The 17,494-nt window shown below is 39.6% G+C and overlaps 1 protein-coding gene and 1 long non-coding RNA gene across 10 annotated transcripts in view; one reads left to right on the plus strand and one right to left on the minus strand.

The window, feature by feature from the left end:
• The window catches only part of cacna1c (calcium channel, voltage-dependent, L type, alpha 1C subunit), a 199,899-nt gene that overhangs the window by 50,495 nt on the left and 131,910 nt on the right, over positions 1-17,494 (plus strand). For all 9 annotated transcript variants that reach the window (XM_032504750.1, XM_032504753.1, XM_032504751.1 and 6 more), the window contains exons 2-3: positions 10,677-11,100; positions 17,264-17,369. In XM_032504750.1, the coding sequence (XP_032360641.1) occupies positions 10,677-11,100; positions 17,264-17,369 (530 nt within the window). The remainder of the gene's footprint in view (positions 1-10,676; positions 11,101-17,263; positions 17,370-17,494) is intronic.
• LOC116672868 (uncharacterized) overlaps positions 16,536-17,494 on the minus strand; it is a 25,503-nt gene continuing 24,544 nt past the window's right edge. The window contains exon 4 of the long non-coding RNA XR_004327665.1: positions 16,536-16,547. This is a non-coding gene — a long non-coding RNA (uncharacterized LOC116672868). The remainder of the gene's footprint in view (positions 16,548-17,494) is intronic.

Raw genomic sequence — 17,494 nt, forward strand, 5'->3', positions numbered from 1 at the left:
GAGTTATCTAGCTGATGTGATCTTACCTTTCTACTGTACATGTGTGACTTCCAGCAAAGATAGTAAAGAAATGAGATGTCTCACTCTGTAGCTAAAACAGAGACCCAAAGACACAGAGTGAAAAGAGGACCTGTAGCAATGTGCAGTACAACAAAAAATATGGTGTATGGTGAAAATGAAACCATGTAAACCTATTCTGGTACAACCTCAGAATACAATCATGAACCTGATATTGAACATAATATGGGCACTTTAAAGGTAACTTTTGCCTATTTATGATTTAATGTACAGAGGGCAAAGGAGATAGAAAATCAATAAGTGGGAAAGACAGTTCACCGGTCAATGCCTGCAATGTTTATCTAATCTGAAGAGGCAGACAGGTTCTTGTGCCACAGTAATGTAAAAACGTACAGAGCTTATTTGTGCTTGCGATTCTATATTCTCATATTCTCAGGAGACAGTTTAGACGTTGTCAAGAAAGCTAGGAATCATAATGTGTTTGCTACTGACATTTATTGTCTAAATTGCCTGTACTTTATTGTGTTGCCCTGTGTAAAAACAAAAAAAACATTCATCAGACACATACAGTACATGTACAGAGGCTTAAACATCCCACATGTATTCCAGACACTGTTTGATTCTGTCGCGTACAGATGGTCATGTACAGCTCAGTTGATTTAGCGTTGTAATGGACTTGTCAATGTTAGGAGTTCCATTCAGTTGGACTACACATACAAAAAACTACAATGAATACAAAAACTTTACTGGAAGGCACATTTGCATGAAAGTGTTGTTTAAATTGGATATGCTATACATTATGGGAGCCAATTCTGCCCTTTTCTCATCTAAAGGTCAGATGTGGAGAAGGAAAGTATTGAATAAGAACTATCAAGAAGAGGTGAACGGAAAGAACTGGCAAGGGGAAGGAAAAGTACATTCATCATGGATTAACAAACAATGCATGTCCCTGCTGGACCCATCACTAACAAAGTCTGGGAGAATGAAGCGTTGTGAGAGAGACAGGTAGAGAGACAGTTTGTATCTGGGTTACGCTGGTCTCACATCTCTCCACTGCAGATGAATATTAATATGGAGTTATTAATATCTGCTGCCTGCACTGTGTGTGAATATGTGTGTATGCAAGGTCGGCATGGAGGCGCAGTGTGAACAAGCCTTCCTCCTCCTCTTGCTTCTCCTCCTTCTTTTACAAAACCTGTATCTCTATCACTTTTTGCTCATCTCTCCTCCTCCTCATGCTCACTTTTTTCATAAGTTCTTTGTTTCCTCATCTTCTTTATTTTTCTTTCTCTCTCATTTGCTTCACCCCGCATTCATTCTTCCTGTCTATCACAGCTCCTTATGTTTCAAGGAGGGATGCTGATGCCGATGCTGGCACTGGTTTTGTCATAAATCAAAACAGTGACTTCATTTATGGCTATTTATCAGTTAGTTGATACATGTCCTCTGTTAAAATAATCTAAATGAGACGCTGTATAATGTCTCACTCTTTTTTTGTACAATAAAGGGCTGTGGTTGTTCATCCATTTTTTTTGCAGAAGGTTATACCACTGTGTGTTACTTGGAGGATCTTTTAGCCTGAGCTGTTTGTAATGTTAGAATCTTTTTTTTTAAAGATTTTAAGTGTACAAGACTGTTGCTTTACAGTATGTTTTCATGACATGGGATGTCATAAAAAAATAAGACTTTGTTGGATTTGGCTCAGACTATTCAACTAGTCAGCCAAAGGGGGGTTTGACTTGACTTCCAAAGTATTAAACAGCTTAAAACCATGCAGTCTTATCTGTGGCTCAAAGTTAGCACTCTGAGGATTTACCATAGTATGTCATTTGTTAAAGCAATTGGCACTTGAATATGGATGAATGACAATTAGCTACATTTTTATAACAGTCCCTGTGAACTACTTTGATTAATTTCCATTTATTGTGGAAAAGACTGCCATTGAGAGGATTTATATCACATGAGGTTGGGTTCACATCTAACAAAGAACAGAAGCTGCAGACAATATGGACAGAAACAGAATTTGCAACCGAATAATACAATAAAAATGTAACCATTAGACAAATTATTTGGTTTTCATTGGGTACCATTGGTTACAGTAGCTTAATAACCAACCACCTAGATGTTGTAGCATTGTTTTGGACAGAAAGTTACATATAAGACACCTTATGACAACATATCCATATATTAGAGTCCCATTTTTATACATTATGCTTCAAGGAGTCTATCTACCCTGACCTCCTGGGAGTAATACAACCACCAATCTGTGTTTCAGATCCATGATTCACAGCATGAGGGTTTGACTGAGCTATAAACTAGAAAGTCATGTCAGTGAGCAATGTGCTGTTAAATACAGACCACCAGTGCATGATCTATACACACATATTCCCTGGTCATGGTACTATTATCTTTCTGTGTCTATCTATGTGTTGAGGGGTTTGCACACACTTTTACATTTCCCTTCCACTTCAATATCCACTTCAGATAGTATGTTACAGTTTAATGAATAAATCCATATACAATTGAGTTTTCATAAGCAGTCCTCAGCGCAATGAAAAGTACAATAACAGCACAGAGGCTATCATAGTGTTGAGCCCCACAGACACCTGTAGATTTCATGTTGTTGGACTGACCTCATTCATAACAAAAAAAGTAAATGTGCCCTGCTTATATGCTGTGTGGTTTTTGTATGTGTGAGTGTACTGGCATTGTCTGTTGGAGGGTCATAGATCAATGTGGAGCAGGTGTATGTGTGTCTTGTCTTTCAAGGTGAGCAGGTGTATAAACGGAAGTGTGTGTGTGCATGCACGCATGTGTGAGCTGGTATGTGTGTGCATGCGTGCTCATTGTGGGGAGCAGGTGTGTCTGTGTGGTGTGCTCACTCAGCCGGATAATGGGCACATATGGACAAAGTGAGAGAGATACAAATGAGAGACACCCACATGGGGTATGTAGCATACAAAACTCATGCACATGTACACAACTGATACAGACAAGCCTTTTAGACTGCTTTTGGATTTGTGCAATGTGCAGAGACTCTGTGCGTGTGTGTGTGTCTGTGTGTGTGTGTGTGTGTGTGTGTGTGTTTGAATAAGGGAGTATATAACACATAAGTTACAACCGGTATTTATGATGAAAATGATAATGAAGGTGAAACATGAGATGACAAACAAGCACAATCGCAATTTATGCCAAAAAATGAAACAAGTTCACCTCCTTTATGTCGTTTTGTGTTTATTATTTAAGTCTAAATCAGTATCTGAAAGTGGTTATTAAAGTCGGTAACGAAGCAGTTATCTGCATCAGATTGGCGATTGACTAGCTGCTTTTTTTCTGGCTAACTAGATATTAGAGAGCAAGAGAGAGAATAATTGTCAGCTATTTGAAAATGACAGAGAGGGAAGTGATGGGAAAAATAGTGAGAAGCAGCGAAGCAAGAGAGATCAAGAAAAATGGTAAGATGAGGAGGGGTAGATTGATGAAGGAAAGGAGAAAGGGTGCGTGGCTGAAAATGAACTTGTCCGATGCTGAACAGCAAACGAATGGGGTGACAGCTATCTAGATTAGAGAGAAAAGAGGGAAGAAGAAGAAGAAGAAGAAGAAGAGAGGTAGTGAGCAGAGGAGGGAGGGCGATTGTTGATAAGCAGGGAGGGATGAGGAGGAGAAAGATTTTGTGGGGAAGAAGAAGAAGAAGCAGAAGAAGAAGATAAAGAAGATGCAAAACTAGAGGGAAGGAGAAGGGAAGAGATGTACAGCAAAAGGAGGTCATCATTTCAAATAAACGACTGTTCAGCTGGGATGGCAGAAGACAGGACTGTGTCTTGTTGAATCCAGACGTGCTGGAAAAAAAGACCATTGGTCATGCCCAGTTTTCTGGACATAAGCAAGGCTGTTAAAAGATTAGCTTTTTAATATTTTGAATTAGAGATGCTGCAAGGTGCAGGCCCTTAGTGTGGTTGGCTGCATGTGTGCATCCCCCATTAATTAGTGTCTGATCAGGTGTCATCATCAGTTAATTGACTGATAATAACATCATCACTATCCACCCAAATAGCTCCCTTTTGGGACGAGTGAGAAAGAGAAGGAAAAGCTGGAAAAAGGATGGAGGGAGAGGATGAGAAATGAGGCAGACGTGAGTGAAGAAAAAGATAAAAAGGAGAAGGGCACACAGAGGAGATGATGTGAGGGACTGATTTAGGGTGGGATAATCTGATTGGTCCTCTTCACTGTGTTATCTGGTCGATCCAGAACGGACTTTGGAAGTCCGACTGAGTTTTTAACAAATCCTTCTGTAAGGAATTTTTTTTGCTGCTGTGATTTATACTGGAACTGACTTTTGTTGGTAAGCAATATTAAGCTGAACAATGTGTAGTGTGTGTGTGTGTGTGTCTGTGTGTGTGTGTGTGTGTGTGTGTGTGTGTGTGTGTGTGTGTGTGTGTGTGTGTGAGCGTATGTGTGAGCGTATGTGTTTGTGTGTAGCAATGACATTTGATGGCAGAGTGCTTGGAGTTTCAGTGATAGCATCTCTTCCGAGTCTTTATCATTAAGTAGATAACAGTTCCACTGACTTGAGTTTGTATCACAGCTCATTACACTCTGCAGTGTAGTTCTCATTGAAGTTCGGCTCAGTTAGGTTCACTTATAGTTCAGTTACAGTGAATGCCAACTGTCTTTACAGTGTATGGACAAATGTTTAAAGCATCATAACACATTTTTTGCTCTCTTCATTTTGATTAGATCTATCCTTGACATGAGCTCAATTCTGGTTTATTATTATATAGATCATATACATATAGTAGTACAAATACACAATTCACCTTAATTGGGGCAACAAAGTAAAAAGGAGAACCTTTTTCATGCTGGCACACTGTCATGGCTCAGGGACACAATATAACAGATCTATTGTACATTTCATCAGTAACACCCATGCTTTTTCTATGGCAAATTTGCAGTGAAAAAGGCCTATCATCCATTATGTTAACCACCAATTATTGACTGATTAGCATCAGGTGTGGATCACCACTTTATACCCAACTCATCATCATGATCATCATGCGAAACCCCAATGGTGAGTGTTATTACTGACACCTGTGCTTTCCCTACGATAATATGTTACAATGTCTGCTGTAAAATAATCAAATAAAAATGTATGCAATAATCAATTTTTCAGTCGCACTAGTACAGCTATTATCTGCGAAACTTCAAGAACACTAATGTGTAGTATTTACTGTATTGTACTATCAGACCTACACTAGTACTAATTACATTGATTGAAGTAGAGCAGCCACTGATTGACTGAAGAACTATGGAAATCATTGACTGCCTTGACGTTATGTAATACTATAAGAGGGAATTAGTGATATTTTCGGCTGCATAGTCATATGATGGATGGATAAATTATTGGATCAAGTCCTGTCACTTGTTGTTAAGCACCCTAGCCCTCCACCAATTCTTCAAATTTTTCCTCTTTTTATTCAATCACCTCCTCCTGTTTCCTCCTCTTTTCCTTGTCTGTATTTTTTCCCCCATGTTTATCCCCTCTGTTTGTCTCTCCATCCTCTTACCACCCCTTTTGCCACAGTACATCCACTTCCCTCCCTCCTGCATCACCTCTTCTTCATCCTCTTTCCTTTTCTTTTTCAATTGCTTCATCCTCCCCTACTCTTCCCTCTCCCCTTCAGTCCGAATCCTATTTCCACGTTTTTTTCCCCCCCTGCAAAATAAAGAGCTGCTAATGGGATTATAGTCATTCATATCAGCACAAAGTCTATCATATAACACACAACAACAGGACTGTGCATGCGCAGGATAGAAACACAGAGAGACACACGGTCAGACAGACAGATTAGTAAACTCTGTAATATTAAAGTTTTACTCTCCTCTAATCCTCAAAACTCTCACTCATGCAGTGCGTGCGCGCACACAGACATGCACACACCACACACACACCACACACACACAACAACACACCACACACACACACACACACACACACACACACACACACACACACACACACACACACACACACACACACACACTCTCTTTCTCTCTCTCTCTGTCTCTCAGTGGGGTACACCAGAGGGGCCGGCAGTGTGAGATAAACTGATCATGCAGCAGTACAATATGCTAAAAGTGATTATGTGTGTGTTTGTGTATGTGTGTGTGTTTGTTAGAGATAGTGAGCAAAAGAGAGAGAAGATGATGTGCAACAGCAGCCAGGAAGCAGATATTACAGGGTTTTTTTACGACTGCTATGACAATTCTTTCAATACTTCTAACAGTTTTCCCAAACGCACCCACACACCTACAACACACAACTGGAAAAACAGTTCACTTTATGCTCAAAATCACACTCCTTAATCTAAACTCCAACACTAATTTTCAAAATACAATAATACACTAATGCAATACACAAGGTCTACCAAAACACTGCAAACACGTCTCAAAATCACATAATTCTTCCAAAACACTAAGACATGTTCTCTCCCAACAGGAACATTTAGTCAGTCATGTCATAAAAACACTAATATCAGGTGGAATTACAGAAACTGCATTATTTTTTGTGTCAGGTCTGCCCTTATACAATTGATAATAGTATATTGTATTGACCATAGATTGTGTTTTACACTGCAATTTCTCTTGAAGCCTCGCTACATTTAATTTTTTTTTGTCTTGGTTGAGCTCGTTTGTAAAAGCTTAAATTGTGTGTTAATTGTATGCATTTTGTGTCAAAGCAACAAGAAATGTGTTAATTGTAGAGACTACACAGAGAGATTTTGTCCTAACTGTGTTAAGAGTTTAGGAAAGTTGTCATAGCAATCGTAAAAAACTGTGACTCACACTGGAGTCCATGGTGAAAAGAAAGAGAAACTTATTTTCCAGTATAGACAATCATCTGGGACAATATGCAGAGCCTGATTGAATGTGTGCATGTATGATAAAGGTTCTCTGCTTAAAAAAATCACAGAAACACTCATCCAGTGTAAGTCATGAAATGGTTCCAATTGAAACCACAGTGGTATTTCTTGTAAGGCACAGCTGCATTAAGTGTTTTTACCGCTGATGAATCTATAGAACACCTCCTTGAAGATTACCGCTGTATTTGAAGCACACAGCTCCTAAAAATGTACAGACATATCTTGTGTTGTTGTTGTTTAGTGCATATGTTTTAAGATCAGTTTTAGGGCACTCCAGTTTTTTAGCTGTAATAAAAATAATAAAGTGTCTATAGCAGTTATTTAAACAAATATTAAAATGTGCTTGACATGGATCAGAAATAAAGGACACATTAAAGTAGTAAAACCAGTCAATAAAACAAGTCACATAAAATTCTAATTCTATGAATCAGGTAGGCTATTAAACTAAAAATAAAAATGATTGTAAAGCCATTTGATGAAATAGAATTCCAGGTGCCCTCATGATCAGTGCAAGCGGGCTGGCGTCTGGCTGCACCATAGACTGTATAAAATGACATGCAGTCAATGGGCTGCACTCAGTGGGCAGGTGCTTTGGGAGCTATAACGCCTACTGTGCTATTAATCAATATTAATTAGGTGGAGAATATTATCACTTTTCCAATAAGAAGTAGTGTAAGGGATTGCAATTTAAATGCGACAGTTGCATTATAGTTGCACGTCAGTCAGTAACGTTTACGTGTTGTCTCGTTTGATGGGAAATATATTTAGCTAACTATTTAGCTAACTATTTAGCTAACTATTTAGCCAGCACAGGAGGACTGGTCTATGGTTAGGTTGGTGCACGGACTGGAGGCGGGGGGTCGTGTCAGCTATCGTTATCCACCGCCGAAAGAGGAAGAGGTCATCCGGTACCTGTCAATTGTTACGTTTTACGTCCTGTAGTGTTAAGATAACAGGTTTGTTTATTGTCTCGTTTGACGTGTTTGCTTTGTTTAATCACTTTTTGCTTCTGGTCACTTGGGCTAAGCTAGCTGCTGATGGCTAAACACCAAGCTTGCTAGTTTTTAAACTACTCATTTCTAAACCTTTCCGTTGTATAATATACCTAGATAGATAGTAAAAGCAGCATATAGTTACATGTAGCTAGCTATTGTACTGAAGAGCAATTTTGAAGTTTGTGTACATTATTTTTTTCAAATCAGCTCCCGTCACTTCAGTTACATTGCAGAAACAAATACTGTAACTTAAGGTTACTCAAATTATTCGACAGCTAACGTAACTGTTTACGTTCCAGATCCAAATGTTCTCTCTAAACACTTAAAAATCGGGTATATAGAAGTATTACATGTGGCATACGTGCAGTTTAATGACCCTCAAACCCGCTCTACGAAGCAGGCTGGGGTTAGGCATTTGACCTCGAGTGCTTAAGGTTAGGTTAGGTGAGTATAGGGTTACGTTACGGGGAATTTGGTTACTGACACTAAACTGCACTTATACCCATTCTGCTTCATAAAAGGCCTTTTTCACGGAACCTCGACATGTATAGTACGAAGAGCACAGGTGTAACTAATTAAATAAATGATCCTATTGTGCATGTTGGCCCATGTCACATTTTCATGGCGTCATTACTGTTATTAGCAACACCTGTGCTTTTAATCTGCACCTCTGTTCGTATTAAAGTACTCTACGTTTTGCTGATAAGTCTCTAGTTTTAGTTTGAATGCAGGACTGTTACTAGTTCCTTTTTTTTAAATAGCAATACTGCTACTTTTACTTTTGAATATTTCCCCACTGCACATTGAACAACTATGTTTCTAAATAAAATCACACTTCAGACACATCAGACTTTAGTACTTTTGGGATGATATGTCTCAGTATGGGCACCTTCATGAGACTGTAAACACACAGCATGTTAGACAGTTAGATGCTTCTGGGATGTATGTGCGTGTGATATAGTTACAACTCAGGATATGATGTAATGTGTGCCCTCAGGCTGTGAGTTTATATGAAGAAACAACTCTGAAGTGAGAGGAATGGGATTTCAGTGGATATTCTACCCTGTAATCATACTAGCATAGGGTAATTCTCTCCGCCTCTTCTCTTTAACCTCTGCGTCTCTCTTTCTCTCTCTCTCTCTCTCTCTCTCTCTCTCTCTCTCTCTCTTCGTATCTCTGTTGTGGCAGCACAGGTTGGATTAACTTTACGGTGTAAGGTTTAAAGATTTGCATTCCTGTTCTCCCAGGAGTAGTTTTGCATTTACAGGATTTGTGAATTTTACATTTGGAAATACAGTACATTTGGTCAAATGTAACTACAAATCTGCATATTGATAATTTGCTCAAATTATGGTGTTAATACTGTACATGTAGTACTGTTACAGCCAAGATTAAGGTTTTATTACTATATGCGACCAACTTGTAACTGTATATATTGTATTAAAATGGACACAACAAGTGATTCTGTCCTAAAACACTGAAGAAAAGATGTGACTTAGAAACTGTTGAATGTTAAGCTGATTTGATAGCATCAGTAGCTGGGACTTCTTAGTTTCATAAATAAACTGTAGTTACCATAAAGCAATGCAATTCTTCTCCATTGTCAGGAACGTTTAAAATGTTTAAAATGCCCATCAAAATGTTAATAATATCTGTTGACACAAAAAGTAACACACATACATGTATGTGTTGTCCTAAACCTGAAAAGGGTACATGGTTTCACAGAGTGTGTAATCTACTACATGGTGAGAGCATTTGTGGAATCCTTGTTCGAATGTCAGCAGGAAGGAGGAGCTGAGAGGATATTGTAACTGTCTTTCATCTGGCTAAGTATACCGTATGGATAATCTGCTCTCTCTTACTTTTACTCACTATGTAATCTCACTGAGATTATTGTAATTCTGTCTTTCATTTGTCTCTGACATTCTTCTTTCATTTTATTCCACTACGTACAATTGCAGTCTTGCAATTCTATTCTCAGACTTTTTATTTAATTCTCTGCTTTTTCCCCACTGAGTGAATGTATGACTCTGTGACTCCTGTCATTATACCATTATAACAACTACGTTTTTGACTGCATGAAGATGTTGGCCTTGGTTTGTGACAAAGTATTTTGTGTGGTTCTAAACGTTGCAAAGTTGTACAACATTTAAAATGCTTTCCTACTCTAATGCATTAGGATTTAGACAAGGAAATTGTAAAATCTCCTGAACATCTGCCTCTATACTAAAGAAAAAGAGGAAGTGTAGTGCAACAAGATTTTATTTAAAGCTGCCATTTAAAAGTAGGCCTAGTGACAAAGAGTTGTGGAATAAAATGATCATTATGTAATGTTAGCACAGAAAATTATCATTACACCAGCCCGTAGTTGCTGATGAGTGGTGTTGAGTGTGTGTTGACACAAAGTGAATGGACTGCATAACCTATCCAATATGCTGAGGAACTAAACCGCACACAGTTAGCTCTGTTGTACTTGCTTGACAGATGGGAGTATGTTAGTCATCATCTATTCTACAGGGAGAGACAGTGTCTGAAAAAATGGACTCACTAGCTTATCTATCAAAAATTGAAACACCATTGAAGCCTCCAAACCAAATTTCCAAACTGTAGAAAATTGAAACACTGAATCGACCATGGAACCATGTGTAATGTCTTAAATCAAGAGTATCACTTACTGTCTGAAAGAAGTGAATTGTTGTTTGCTAACTTTCTTCTTTTTTCTTCCTACTTCTCTCCATTTCAGGCTCCGACTACTCTCCTCCACCCCCCCTTCCTCCCCCCGTCCTGAGCAACGAGCACAGTGGAAGTGGTAGCCATGGTGACCACGGTGGAGGAGGGGGCGGGGTCAACCACGGGTTAGGGGTGGTGGGCCTGGCCCCGGAGCACATCGCCACACCGGGGGCAGCCCTGAGCTGGCAGGCGGCCATCGACGCCGCACGGCAGGCGAAGATGATGGGCAACGCCGCATCGGGCGGAGGGGCGGGGCTTGGGTCGGGAGGGGGCGGGCCCATCTCCACGGCCAGCTCCACGCAAAGGAAGAGACAACACTATAGCTCTAAGCCCAAGAAACAGACAACGACGACAGCCACAAGGCCGCCTCGGGCCCTACTTTGTCTCACACTCAAGAACCCCATCCGCAGGGCCTGCATCAGCATCGTGGAGTGGAAGTATCCTTTAACTAACTATAAGTGGAGATTTGTCTTTACACTTTTTGTGATATGGCATAACATGTTTTACTTTCAAGAAGGTGTCAAGTTTTTTAAGGTGGACACCTTACATTCTCAATTAATTCACTTTTGTTGGATAGCCTGAAGCAAGGAACCCTGTCCTGAGTCTATCCTCTTAAGCTCCTAGTTCTAATTTACAGGTTTTGGTTTAGGTTGCCTTCCCTCAGAACATTCAGATCTGGCAGATGGGGAACAACCTACCTTAATGCAACTTAGAGTGAACAGTTAATCAACGAGCAATAACCTAGAAACTGCAAAAGGTTTGGCGCTGGTGCTATCTTAAATAGAGGAATAAATCATTAGAGGTGAGAGAATTGTTAAAATCCTTAATGTTGTAATGTTAAAAAGCATTTATTGTACCGTACAAATCTGATCTGATTATCCATTCAAACTACATGGTTTGCTTTTAATATGAAGGCCAATTACAGCTTTGGCGGGACAACATTTTTGCTCTAAAAACGATTTTGACTAGCCAAAAGAGAAGAAGAGCCAAAACTTGAGAAATAGACACATATCCATGGAAATCTCACATAAATACTGTAATGTAATGTACTGCGCTGTAATACAATGTGCAACCACATTGTATTACCACATTGCATCCATGTGGAATGGATTTATAGAAACATGCTATAGCATGGATAACAGGTAGAGAAAAATCATGACAATGAGGAAAAGAAGGCATACGAAAGGAAGGACATAAACATGTTAAGAATGCATCACCCTTCCTCTTTTGTTAAACGTCCCTCTTCCCTAGCCCTCCTATCCCTTCTTCTCTTTCCTTCTTAGTCAATCTCTTTTTTCTTGTGTCTCCCTGAGTGTAATCCTCTGCTCTCCACTCGTCTTTATCCTTTCTCCCCTTCCTCTGTCTGTCCTCTCTCTTTCTGCTCTCCCTCTTTCATCTCACATTCTTTTCTCACAGGAGAATAAAACACGTGTCATTTTCATCCCTCCTTCACACCGCTCCCCGCAAATGTTTTTTCCCTAGCTCTTCCTTACTGCATTCATTCTCTCTCCCCCAGGTCTACCCATGCCTCTATTCCTCCTTTGCTTTGACATTTATTATCCGTCTGTCCCTCCCTCTGTCCATCCAAATCCCATTATTCCCACTGTTCCTCCACCCGTCTTTCCTTTCTACCCTTCCTTTTTTTCTTCTGTGTTTTAAGCTGCTGATTATAATGACTTGTTTTCCCTTAGGGTGAGATGGAGGGAGAAAGGGAAAGAGGCAGAAATGGTCACTGTCACAGTCAAAGTGATCTTTAATAGGAGGGGGTCCACATGAGCATTAACTCAGCAAGAGCACAGTCACACATCGTCCTGAGAGGGAAAGAAGAAAAGGAAGCAGAGGGGTTGGAGGGATGAGAAGGGCAGGGACGTGGGCAGGACATGGATGTTGACAGGAGAGATGATGGATCAGATTAGCTGAGGAAGGATGGAGGGGAGGATGGGAAAGGTAAACTAGAAAAATGACAGAGCAAGGGGAGGGCAAATACAGTAATGAGTGAGGGGAGGAGAGGAGAGAGGATGGGGGGATAATGAGGGAGGAAAAGAGAGAAGTGGCAGGCAGGGCAAATTGTTTATTACTGTACATTTGCATTACTGTATGTGAGTTTGTGTGTTTAAAGAGGAAATGATCACATTAGAATAAATCAGTGTTGATAACATTGTAGGCTACAATGAGGTGAAGTACTATAAAACAATGGTCAGTTTGGTTGTTGGTCAAAATCATACAACTTAGCTTTTTAAGAATTAAATTTAGTTTTTTTAAAACTTTAAATTAGATATATTTAAAGGATTTTTCTATCGGATTTCCTGCTGCTAAGATACTCTCACAGAAGTAGTATTTAAAAAAAAAATTCCACAAATAAATGATGGCATAATTCTTGGTGACGCGTATATTTATCAAATAACCGCAAAATAACTTTTATTTTTATTTGGTCTCTTGAGTCCACCATGCATTATAAAATGCATATCGCTCAATCATGAGAGGTTCTTAAAAACAACCCCAAATTTCCCATGGGAAAAGCCTTGTCCCTTAAAGTGTGTGTGTGTAATCTCCCTCTGTGTGGTAAAGTGATAGATGCAGGCAAATGATCAGAATCAGAATCAGAATCAGAATACTCCTTCTGACCACCTTTTGTATTCAAAGTAATTATTAAAAGGCACAATGTCAACGGTAGACTTTAAACTACTCCGTCCAGCTGTGCTTATGTTGTTAAAAAAAGAAAATGAATTGGAGAAAGCATGCATAAACCCTCAGGGTCACTGGAACTATCTCACCCAATGACTGATGAGCATTCAGATCATTACCCACAATTCCCGGCATCATTCATTTAAACAGCTCTAAAGGAGGGAAAGATGAGACGGATGGGGAGAAAAAGGTGAGGGAATGAGATGAGTAAAGGAAAGACGAGGGACATTATAGAGGGCTTTTTGGGGAGAGACCAGAAAGAGGAAGAAGTAAACAGCATGGATTTTGAGTCACAGTAAAATAAACATGGAGGGAACAGAACAGTTTAAAAATGGCAATAAATGTTGTCTTTCACTAGTTTCAAAAATCCAGATCAAACTGTCAGTGCTGCTTCTCTATCTTGCCATTCTACTTTGGGATCTCCTTCATATCTGCAGTGTGGGCCCGCTTAAACGCAGAATGCTTTTGAACTGTAGTCTGTGGGGGACTGCTCTGTACTGTATACAATGGTCCTGTGAATGTGTGTACTTTTGCGTTCATGTGTCACTGTTATTCATTAGTGTGTGTGTGTCCTGTATAGAGTACCTCTGCCTCTAGAGATAGCTGATCCGAAATCTTCGTCTCTTCCTCTTCTGTTACCATGACAACAGCTACTGCTCTCAACAGGTCAATTGGGGCCTGTCTGAGCTCGCACATGCAAGCAAACATAACACACACTTAGATTACAGAACACACACATAAACACTCTTGATGAACACAGGTACATACTTGCACGCAGATTATAGACGACTGAAACACACAGACAGCACTCTCACATGCTGTGTAATTATATCATTTAAGCATTACCTGCACATTGCAAGGTCAGCGTGAGAGACAAAGGGAGAGTGGGGCTAACTACCATGTTCTCTACATGAAATCACACTAAGTGCTAAATTTGAAAAGGTGTCATTGAGTGTATTTACACACACACACACACACACACACATGCTCACACACAGATAAACACAAACACTGTTTCCTAGCTAACAGACTATATATTGCATCAGTTTACATGAGGGGTTACACCATTTGTATGTATTTTCAACTCAGTCAGGAAGACCGATAAATGTTCTCAGCATGACACAGAAGAGTGTTGAGCTTGCTTTTCCAGATACTAATAGTATGTCCCTGTTTTCTTATTTGGGTTTGTCAAGATAAGTGGTTATCTGTGTTATTGTGAGCTGCATGTGGTGGTTAAGTGAGGTGACTGCTGTACACAGATTTTTTTTGTTGAAAATAACAGCATTGTGGATGCAGTCCCAGTGTGACAATTTGTCGTAAGCATACAGTTAGCTGATCAAAATGCTGAATATATATGTTAAATTCCAATATGCCCCAGAGAGTAGCACCGTGGCAAATACTCAATCATGTCAGATATAAAACCTGCTGAGCTAACTGGATGCTGATTTCAATTTTTTTCTAAAGCTGTCAGAGTCAATCCCCCCAATTAGCCTTTGGCAGAATTCTGACCACTAATATTTATATGCTGTTAGAGATGGATATTTGCTATTGTTATGCCGATTAATGTAGATTATTAATAGACTTGGTACTTTTTTTGATGATTTACTCAGACCCAACAGCCCACTAGATATATTACAATGTTGATTGAAGCAGACCTCAAGGGCTTTTAAAATTATGGGTCAGAAACCCAGAATGAGTCACAGGCCTGTTATTCTGTGCGTCCCTGCATGTGAGTGATTAACTTTGATGCATTTTGGTCCCATGCTGAATGATCTTGTGGCCAATGATGTTCAAGGGTCAATTCTTAATCCAAACATAAACTAATTATTAGTTCCACCATAAAAAAACCATTTAAGATTTGTGCTTTCTCCCTCTCGCCATTTCTGTCTGCAGGGCTATTTCTAAAACGGTAGTTAAAGCTCTAAAATAGATGGCAGGTCTGTTTCTAGAGGGGCCACACACACAGCAAGATTGGCAGTGTGAATGTGAAGTACAAGATTGATAAAGTTGTGAAGTTCCCTTTTTATTTAAACTAACTAAAACTAAGACAATTCCATCTATCATCTGCAGTCAAACCTATTAGAAATTGTACTGGCTAATTTCACACATAAACATTATTGGGCACTAGTAAAAACACAAAAAGTGCACTAACAAATTGCAGATGTGGTTTTAGCTAACGACAAGATTTTGTCGAGTTGAGATTGTAAGGTGGTATATTCACTCAACTTTAGAAACTCAAGTGTTCAAGGCCTTGTGGTGGAGTGGGAATTTGAAAACAAAAATGTCAGTTTCTATCTATTTCTAAATGTAATGAGGATGAACAGCTGAAGTTGGAACTTAAGCTGCCCAGAAGGTTATGTTGGTGTCTTTTAACTGCCATATTTCCAAGCAACAAATGCAGCAACAAATGTAAATTTGTATTTGGAAAATAGAGATCAATTACTTTTTGCATTTCTCCCTTTTTTCTAATTTGGTCACATTTTCAAGTACTGCTGGCAACTGCCTCTTTTGGTCATGGCAAAACGTAGACTTTAAGCAGCAACTAGGAGCCCTTATTGGCTTGTCACCTGTGACAACTGTCACTTTTGTTGGATAAAAAGTCGTACAAAGTCAGAATCAGTGCAGCAAAAGCCTGAATTCATGGTGTGATATGTTGATTGTGAATATCAGCTAAAAGTGTACATTAGTTTGAACCTGTGATAGCACAACTCATCAGTACCTTCTGTTTACGTTATACTGCACAATCTGGAGTCTAGACTAATTTGACATGCAGCCAAAAGGGAAGGAAGAAAGGAAGGGAGTAAGGAAGGAATTGATAGAAGAAGAGAGCAGAGGGAGAGCAAAAAGGTTGGAAGGAGGTGACAGAAGTGGCAGTTAGTAATTGTGTTGATGAAAACCAGACCTCCTTTATCTCTCCTTCACATTCTCTCTCTCCCTCCCTCTCTCACTCTCCTTCGACTCTCCATTCTCTCCCTTTGCATCTCTACCTCTCTCTCTGAGGCCAAAAATAATGAGGTCACTCCCCTCTCAAGGACCGTTCCATATAAAAAACCTTCTGTGTCTCTCCTCTCTCTCATTCCATTTCGCTCTCACTCTTTCTATGTCTACATCCTGTCTTCCACGCGACAGGCCTGCTCCTCGACACACCCATATTAGGACATGCACAGTCTCTCTACCCCCTCTTGTACACACACAGAGGCTCCTAAGTGACCCAATATGTCTTATTGTTAATGCAAAGGCAAACTCAACAGCTTTGATCTCTCTCATTGCCTACACTGCTTGTGCACTCTGCTATGTGTGTATATATACCTCTGCTTATGTAAGGACAAATTAGCTTGTTTAAAAATACCATTTTGTTAAAATAACACGCCTGATATGAAGCCCTTTTCTATTCAGGAAGGTCAGATGTCAGTGAGTCAGATTTTTTTTTGTACTGTGTACTAGAGGTTTTCTTCGATCATTAAAAACCTACCTGAACCTGACATATAAAGATTTATATTTTTAAAAAGAGGCCCAATCCAAAAGGGTCCTGAGGATAGGCAGACCTGGTCCGAAATAGACCGGAGGGTAATTAGACTTGATGATTCAAAACAGTACCAAAATAGTTTCCCCAGGGAGACCTAAACAGAATGAACACTAATTAACAAACAGCCATGGTCTAAAAGAGTAGCAGTTCACAAACTAGCCTCAAAAAAAAAAGATGGATTATGTAGCACCACATGATCACAATACATATTGTTATGATCCAAGATCAGCGACATTAGAATTAGACACAATTAGACTGAATATTAAGTTAACCCATCCTCAATCAACTGTCAGTTACGACTAATTTAGTACGGTAGATGATCTCTTCTGTGTAAATGTCTCTATACTTGTGTTTTGTGTACTCTGTATATTCCTTAACCCTCCTCTCAGACCGTTTGAGATCATCATCCTGATGACCATTTTTGCCAACTGTGTGGCCTTAGCCGTCTACATCCCCTTCCCTGAGGATGACTCCAACGCCACCAACTCCAACCTGGTGAGTTAACTACAATATTTAGCAGTTAAATTTGCGTACTTGCTCTTTTTACTCCACCAGTTGAGGGTTTAAGTAACCGTTTTGCTCACTGGCTATTTTTTTCAAATCCTGGAAGACTGGATTTC

Source organism: Etheostoma spectabile, chromosome 23 (genome assembly GCF_008692095.1).
Source record: "Etheostoma spectabile isolate EspeVRDwgs_2016 chromosome 23, UIUC_Espe_1.0, whole genome shotgun sequence".
Lineage (NCBI taxonomy): Eukaryota > Metazoa > Chordata > Actinopteri > Perciformes > Percidae > Etheostoma > Etheostoma spectabile.